The sequence below is a fragment of the Panicum hallii genome, chromosome 2, assembly GCF_002211085.1.
Source record: "Panicum hallii strain FIL2 chromosome 2, PHallii_v3.1, whole genome shotgun sequence".
Taxonomy (NCBI): domain Eukaryota; kingdom Viridiplantae; phylum Streptophyta; class Magnoliopsida; order Poales; family Poaceae; genus Panicum; species Panicum hallii.
Genome location: NC_038043.1, coordinates 40,085,496 through 40,094,040, shown reverse-complemented (window position 1 = coordinate 40,094,040; position 8,545 = coordinate 40,085,496). Strand labels below are relative to the sequence as shown.

The 8,545-nt window shown below is 46.2% G+C and overlaps 1 protein-coding gene across 2 annotated transcripts; it reads right to left on the bottom strand.

The window, feature by feature from the left end:
- Positions 1-2,676: 2,676 nt before the first annotated feature.
- LOC112880512 (proton pump-interactor BIP103) lies at positions 2,677-8,146 on the bottom strand. Of its 2 annotated transcripts, none has more exons than XM_025945157.1 (8): positions 7,997-8,146; positions 5,743-6,097; positions 5,371-5,565; positions 5,109-5,288; positions 4,831-5,025; positions 4,014-4,112; positions 3,412-3,918; positions 2,677-3,326 (listed from the first exon to the last, which is right to left on the bottom strand). In XM_025945157.1, exons 2-8 carry the CDS (start codon positions 6,085-6,087, stop codon positions 2,985-2,987), a joined length of 1,863 nt encoding a protein of 620 aa, XP_025800942.1. In that variant the 5' UTR covers positions 6,088-6,097; positions 7,997-8,146; the 3' UTR covers positions 2,677-2,984. The 2 variants fall into 2 exon arrangements, with proteins under 2 accessions (XP_025800942.1, XP_025800943.1); XM_025945158.1 differs by having other exon boundaries at positions 5,743-6,091; positions 7,997-8,144.
- Positions 8,147-8,545: the final 399 nt, after the last annotated feature.

Below are 8,545 nucleotides of genomic sequence, written 5' to 3'. Positions count from 1 at the left end.
CTGGGCATATCCTATGCGACTTATTTAGCTCCCAGGCTCGGGGGCTAGATGCGACACGGCTCTCCGCAATGGAGATTGCATGCCACGATTCTTTGGATCTTTTATTCCAAAACTTGGAATTCGGATTCAAGACTCAGGGGCTGTGGGACACGTGTCAACACCGACTTATTTTTCAAATCTGCTGGAAGATAAAGATAGAAGAGTCAAGATTGAATTGACCGTCAGCCTGATTCTGCGAGTCAACCTAAGGCTCGAGGGCTACTCCATATAGAGTGCGAGTTTAATCGCACCCCATATAAAAGAAGATAACTACTCGGGGCATGAGCACCTCACAGTCTCGACGCAGCCAAGGAAGAACTCGGAAGACATCTTCAAGATGAAGTTCGGAAGAACATGAAGACGCCTTCAGAAGTACTCGGACGCCTGCAGTACTCGGCTACGAAGAGCTCGGTGGCTTGTCATACCCCGAGCCACGGGACTGTACACGTGGCATACTTTTCAAATGATAAGGGTTGGGACATGACCCATGTCCTACTTCTGTGTAACTACTCGTAGCCTAGTACAACTGCTCATACAATAGTAAAACTAGTTGGATATAGTAGGGAACTACCAGAAAAGTACTCGAGTAGGACTCTAGGGCATGTATCCGACTAGAACTTCCATGTGAATCTATCCCCCCAGACTATATAAGGGCAGACAGGACCCCCTCCAGGGAAAACAGACAGATCACCCGGGGAACCACCCAGGAGATCACCAAACGACCATCAAAGACAATACAAACCACACAGGATGTAGAGTATTACGCTCTCGGCGGTCCGAAACTGTCTAAACCTTGTGTTCCTTTGCACCTTTGAGTTCCTGATCTCGGCGACACCCTACCTATAAACTCAACACCTCAGAGGTATCCCTCCGTGGGCGTGGCGGTAAAACATCGACAAGCGCTTTTTATAACCTTAGCTAAAATAAAAATTTTAAAGTAAAATACACGGCCGGTCCTCGAACTTGGTTCGTAATATCGGCCCTGTTTGGCGCAGCTGAAACTTGTTCAGAAGCCAGCTGGTGGCTAGCTGGCCAGAGAAGCAGCTTGTTAAAGAAGCAGCTGGTCACAGAAGTTAAATGTTTGGCAGACTGCTTATTGAATGGGCTGAAATACTGTACAGATATATATTCATTTATTTTTACAACAGAATAACAATAGAATTATTAACAACACAAATATATCATACAATTAATCAAAAATTACTCTTAAATAAGATAATGATAACTTAATTATAAATTAGATAACATAATAGTGTCATTACACAAATAAATTAGGGGGCGGCGCGGGGGGCCGGAGGCCGGCGCGGGGGGCGGAAGGGGGCGGGCGCAGGGGGGCGGAAGGGGGCGGCGCAGGGGGCGGAGGCCGGCGAGGGGGGCCGGCGCGGGGAGCCCAGCGCAGGGGGGCGGAAGGGGGGAATGGATTGGGGAAGCTGCGGAAGCTGGTCAGGCGCGGCTGCTCGTTTCATGAAGGCGGTCGGCAAGCGCTGGGGGGGAAGCGGGGCATAAGCGAACCGTTTGGCTAGCCCGCGGCTTAAAATTGCTCACAAACTGGCCCATAAGCCGTGCCAAACAGGGCCATCATCTAGGTCCCCAAACTTCCAAAATGCATATTCAGATCCACAAACTTACTGATTGTGTCACGTGAGTCCAAATTACCATTTTTTAAATTCTAAACTGGAAGTATTTATGTTAACGTGGAGTTTACATGTGGGCCCAAATTTCATTTAGAATTTTTGCACTCAAATCTTATATTTGTTTCAAAACTTCATGTCCGAATATTCTTTCCAATATTTCCTCCAACTTTTGTTTCTACTTTTTGTATAAATTTTGTCATATGAGTTTCATTTTCCTACAAAATTTTTATACAAATATTTCATATTTGAACATATTTGTACAAATAATTTTTTTATTATTATTTATTTGTATATATTTTGTATATAATTTTATACGTGAATAAATTATATAACGTTCGATTTAGTTTAAACAACTGTGATTTGGACCTCGCGTGATATGATTAGCGTGATATGATTAGCAAGTTTAAGGATTTAAATGTATAATTTGAAAGTTTGAGAATCCGTATGATACTCCGAGCTAAGTTTAATATCCGACGGTGTATTTTACTCAAAACTTTACTAGGATATGCAATGTTCTTTAATTAATAACTGTGATACTTTGTGGCGCTGCAAAATACATAGATGCCGAGCTTCCTTAAATTCGCATAAAACGTATAGTGCTTCCAATTTGTGAGGATGTGCTGTTTAATGCCGCATCAGTTTTGCCCCTGCCTTTTCTGGCAGTTGTGTGCTATAACAGGGATTTCTAAGCCTTTTGTGAGGATGTGCAGACAGGTTTGTGCGGTGTTCAGAGGCGCTCGGGACTTGTGCGTGTTCTGAAGCATAAAACCTTTCACAGGCTTTAGTGATGTATCGAGTTCAATTTGGAGCAACTCTCAAATTTTGTAAGTGGACTGCCATTTGGGAGTTGAAATTCGAGCAGCGACTGCCCGACTGCCATTGACTCGGGTGAATGAATGGGTAATCTGGCTAACAAACAGCGGCAATCAATAAGAAGGGAAAAAAGAAGAAACCCTTGCGCAATTTAACAGAGACCAACTGGAAGGACCGTTAAAGGCTTGTATTTCAGATGCAGCTAAAGAGAAAGGTATTATTCCAGACGGCAATATACGCTTCACTTCAAAAGTACACGGGATATATCAGTGGCAGTATATATATAAGATCTAGCAAAGTCGCAACCAAAATCAACTGTATCTTCTTCTCCGACTCCACAGAATATAAGCTAACACAACGAAAAGCGAACAAGACCGACCCCTCCTCCAGTCTACGTCTCAAAAGCTGACCACGCACTCTGTTCCTTCTCGCCTGCAAAATTGGTCTCCACATCATTCAGGGGCGTGGCCGCGGCGGAACAGGCCCTCCCTCAACCCTCTAGTTGCTGGCACTCGCTGGGAGGTAGTACTGGTAGTAGCCCAGCACCGCAAGGAGGGCCACCAGCACAGCAGCTGCCACTGCAGCAGCCGGGCCAGCCCACGACCAATATGACTGCGCCTTCTTCCTCTTAAGGATCGCCTTGGGTGGCGGGGCCTTGCTCCGGCTGACCCCACTCCTGTACCGGGCATTCTCCTTCTGTTCTTTCTTCCCTGTGGTGGAAACTGGGGCTGCTTCCTCCTCGGCCTGGGCTTCCATGGCTTCATCAGACTTGGCATCTGATTCTGAGGGCTCATCGGTGTCAGCTGCTCCGGATTTCTTCTTGGCCTTTTTCTCCTCTTTCTGAAAGAATTAGGTGATGCATTATTACAGTATAGATCACATGTCAGTGAACGAGAGAGAAGCAAGAAAGAGAGATCAGCAGTACCTTCAGCTTCTTCTCAGCATCCTTCTGTGCTCGGGCCGCCGCCTTAGCTGCCTGCTTCTCAGCCTGCCTCTTCTTCCTCTCCAACGCAAGCCTGTTCTTCTCAATCTCCTCCTGCCTCTTTTTCTCTTTCAACTTCGCCACATCAGCCTCTGTAGGCTTCGCCTTTTCCTTTGGAGGCTCGGCCTCGTAATCATCATCAGCATCCAGTGCAGCTTTTGCCTTGAGTGACTTCACAGGCCCTTTTGAACGGACTTCAACCTTGGGAGCTTCATCTGCTGGGGGAGCAGGCGCTTCCTTGGCTTGTTTTGCAGGTAATTTTACCGGGACAGGATCCATTTCTGCAGCTGGTGCTGGTGCCTGCGACTCGATGAATATGGGCTTCTCATCAGGATTCCTCATCCGGCCATCTCGGCTCAGCAGTCGGCTGTTGAGGGAGGCAAGAATCCTCTTCTCATAGTCCTCTCTGAAGGCCTTGCTTTCGCACCATTGGGTCATGAACTTGTCGACCTGTCAGAGTAGCAATTGTTTAAGTACAGACAAGTTGGGCATCACATGGGATCGATCCATCATCCATTATACTATCAACATTTTTAGAAGCAAACCTCAGTCTTGTGGAGCTCTTGCAATTCTGTCAGCATATTCCTTGACGAATAGTCCCTAGCCTTGTTTAAAACCGTGCGGTTTTGAAGGAAGGATGCATTCTGGATCAAGTGTAGAAGAACATCATTGAATTGCCACACATAATCATAAGCCAGCGACAAGCTCCCATAAAAAACAAAAAAAGAAAGCAAGCCATGCCACCTCAGGTTATGCAACAGGCAGAAAGTTTCAAGACGCTAAAGACCGACAAGAACAAATCCCCATCATCAGCTTAAAACAGTCCTGATAAGATCATGCCGCTAAATGAACTAGCATTATGCATGGAGTTCAAAAGGTAGTTGGAATGCATAACATGTGGCTGTGATGTAATGCGTCGAATCTAGACATGAAAGAACAGAGATAAATCACAAATACATTCAACTCAAGGAAAGGTAGCACTAGCTGATGCCTTGCACAAGAATAGATAGATGATACACATATAAGAAGAGAGCTGTAAATGGTATCTAAACAATAGTTTGTTCCCGTCCCAAACTATAGGAAGTCAACATCCAAAAAAGGCCAAAGCATACTCAAGGAAAAGCAAAACAAAAGAGCAGGCACACTAATCCAACACAGCCATTGCTAAAAGGCACACAGCGAAACAAGATCATTACAAAAACAGCTACATGCTGCACAGGCCCACACAGGTAATCTAAACCGCCAGGTAAGACAAACAAAAGATGAAGCCACAGAAGAAATTCCCTATTAGCCCAAGTATAGCAATATTACAAGGACACACAATCTATGCATCGGGAAATTTGAATAAACGTTAAAACTTACTTTCGCATCGCGCGCTGCCCTCAATTCTTGCAATGATTCATATGCCTTATCCTTTCTGGCGGTTGCTGCATCTAAATCTTCTTGAAGCGATGCGATCTCAGCATCAACAACTTTTAGCTCATCCTCCAGGACCTTAATCTTAGATCTGACTGCTTGTCTTTCCTTCTTTATTCCATCAATGCCCTCCCCAATTATCTGAATTTATACCAGTGTTACCTTTTTTTTCTTCAGGAAATAGATACAGAAATAAAAGATGAATTGCAGCACAACATACTTACTTTGACCTGGTCCTGTATGGCCTCTTTTTCAACCACAGTATCTTGCAGTTTAGCCCGGTTAGCAGCATTAGATATGACTTTTGATCTGGTTTTTTCAAGGTCCTTGATTTCTTTGACCAGACGTTTCTCCTCAGGTAAGGATATGCTCTCATGTACTATACGGTCATTAAGCATCTTGATCTAGGGAGGAGCAATGGACACCAACATATAATTAAACACTGAATGAGTTGAAGCTGAGTTTGCAAAAAGGTTCTGGGCATACCGTTTGTTCAAGCTCTTCAATAGAAGAGCATAAACCTGCACCCTGTGCCCTCATGGCATTGTTTTCCTCACGAAACCTGCCTAAACTGTTCCGAAGAGGCTCCATCTCCTTTATCTTCTCATTCACAACTTCATTATATTGTTTGTTCTCGGCAGACAATGGCTTCAGCTCCGAGATAATACTAGAGCGCTCTGACTGCAAAGAATTTGTAAGTTATAAAATGGAATACATGTCACTCTGGGGCTGCCTACTCCAATTAAGAGCAGATCTAAGCAATCTCACATGCATACATTTAAAGTTACAAGACATGAAATCTCTTGCTGATGTACAGTAATACAGCATCAAAGAAGACCCTATGTCAATGAGGAATACCTTCTTGGCTCTTAGTGCCTCGATAAGTTTAGAACGAGCTTGGATCTTCTTCTGGAATTCTTTGTCAGCCTGCTCGAGTTTTGCCCTCAGCTTAGGATCCTCAAACGAGCGGATCTTGACGAAGTAGAAGGCATAAGTTTGCTTAGGTTCAGGCCACTCATCCTTCGCATCCTTTGGAGGTGCCATATCAGCAACATTTGTAGTTGTCTCTGAGCCAAAAACAGCTGCCTCCTCACGTTCTTTAGCAGTTGCTTTGCTTTCCTTCTCTTGGAATAGGTTCACTTCTCCATCAGATACTTTGACCTCTGCCGGTGCTGTTTCAGCTCCAACGACCTCCATTCCCATGACCCTGCAGCTACAGCACAGAAAACTGTCAGTGGAACAGGTTACAATGAGGTAGAATTAAAATCAAAATCTGAGGAATACATACAGTTAGCTGAATCTTTATTTCCAAACTATATAGATTTTACTCAACTACACAAGAAGTGCAAATGCAAACTAGAAGCAGTCAGCCGGCAAACAAACAGAGGCTAGTAAATGTTACAGAACACCCAAAAACTAGCCAATCCAAGGCATGTTGATCAAATCACCATGAAAAGATCAAATAGAAATTATGTAAACCAAACTAAAGTTAAGGTGCCATATAAGGTATGTAGATCACATCACCATCAAATCATCAAAAGGGTCGTTATCTCCAGCAGTTCAAACTCAAGGGACCAAACACCCAAAAACTTGCCAATCCAAGAGGCATGTTGATCAAATCACCATGAGAAGATCAAACAGAAATTATGTAAACCGAACTAAAGCTAAGGTGTGATACAAGGTATGTAGATCATATCACCATCAAATCATCAAAAGGGGAGTTATCTCCACCAGTTCACACTCAAGGGGCTATCTAATGCCAACTCTTATCCGATCCCCCATCTAAGAATAACTCCCTACCAAGCCTAAGCAAAGCACCACTTCCAAACATACTCATCTGTGTTCCTAAGGAGTAGGTTCACCTGGAATTGGCTGCAGCTGCATCCCCAAATTTGAATATCTATCAGAGGAATATGGGAGAAGGGCGGAGGTTTTGACATAAAAGGCAGGGTTTCCTTTTGGGGCTTTACAGTTTTTGCTTGGTAGATCGCGTGTCTTTCTTCTTTCTGCTTCCCAAAAAGGAAAGCTAGTCAGACAAAAGTGTAGTGGGGCCAGTATGCAGTTGCAATTTTGGTGCTGCGTCAACTTACAGCAGAAGGTAGCCAAATGGATACAAAATTTGGATAAGGGCATACAACTCATAACAACGTCACAGCTCACAAGTTCCCGGACAAGGTGGTGAGGTGTACAACTGCACACTGAATCACTAGCACACAAAGCCCACGCCCACATGCTATCTGCCCATGACACACCAAACACGAACTGCCTGGCATTATCTCATTCTGGCTATCTTTTCTTAGCATAGTTGAGGGTCATGATATTTCTTCATTCTGCAAAAGTTCCACCCGTATCATTTAGTTCTAACACAACAGTAGAAACACCGCAGTTTATGCATGCAGTGGGATTGAGAGCGACCAACATGAACTCTGGAATTCCAGCAGCAGAAGATAGGGTGATCCTGATACAGGCAGGAGTTGAAATCACTGCACACGTTCAACGGCAGTTGGCCCACTGACATACCGGGACAGTTATATCACTAATATGGCAAAGCCTATGAGCAAACTACAGCAGCAGATTTAACACATGAAACGGAACAGGAGTGCTACTCCTATGCAAGGAAAATCTAGAGCTCGAGTACGATTACTAACGGAGGCGCAAAAAAAAAAGCGCTGCCAGCACGTGGAGGGATCCGACTTAGAATCCAGCCACCACACCCGGTCAAATCCAGGCGTGATCCACGAGGCACCGCAGATCACAGCCATGCTACCTCCGATCGTCAACCCCAATCCAACCAGGCCGCCGATCCAGATCTACCACATAACCACTCCCAGTTCCCCCGCAACCCATTTCAACCCACCACGGAACCGATCGCCGCGAATCGCAACAAAAAATACCAAAAAAAAAACCCCCCACCGCTCCCCAAACCAGAAGGAAACGCAGCCACAGCAGATCACGAGGCACCTACGCCACCCCGCGCTCCTCCGGGGCCGCAGCCCAGCGGATCAGAGGGGAGGGGAGCAGCTCCGGCCCGTCAAACCCGCGAACCAAATCTAGCAGACGACTCGGAGGGGTACGGCAGCAGGGGGGCCGGCGAGCCGGGCAGCTCACTCACCAGGCGGGGGCCGCGCGGGGAGGCGAAGCGAGGCCGCGCCCGCTCCGATCTGGCGACGGCGGAGGCGGCGGTCGCCAAATCTGGAGGCGCACGCCGGCTCGGGGTGATGTGGATTTGGAGGAAGGAGACGGGGGGGGGGGGGGGGGCGGGGAGGGGTTTGGGCCGCGTGCCTGCTACAAGTAGAAGCCGAACGGTGGCGGGGGTTATATATGAGATAGATTTTTCTTTTAAATCCCATTGGGTTTGTTTGGTTGCAAATTGCGGGGGCGCAGGCAGGAAATTACCGGATGGATCGTTTGGGTTTCTCTCTCTGTCTCTCCTCCTGCCCGTGCTCGTCCGCAAAGGGAAAGGAATGGCATGGGCTGTGACGTCCGCGCGTCATGGGCCCGGCTGTCTGTTTAGATGATGGGCCCAGCTGGCTATCTGCTCTCCATGAATCGTCCTCTTTTGCCTTTTTGGTTGGACCCTCCAGGTTTTTGAGCAAATGATTCATGAGAGAAAACAAAATGCACGGATCCGATCCAAAAAGGGGGCAAAAATCGTATGGCT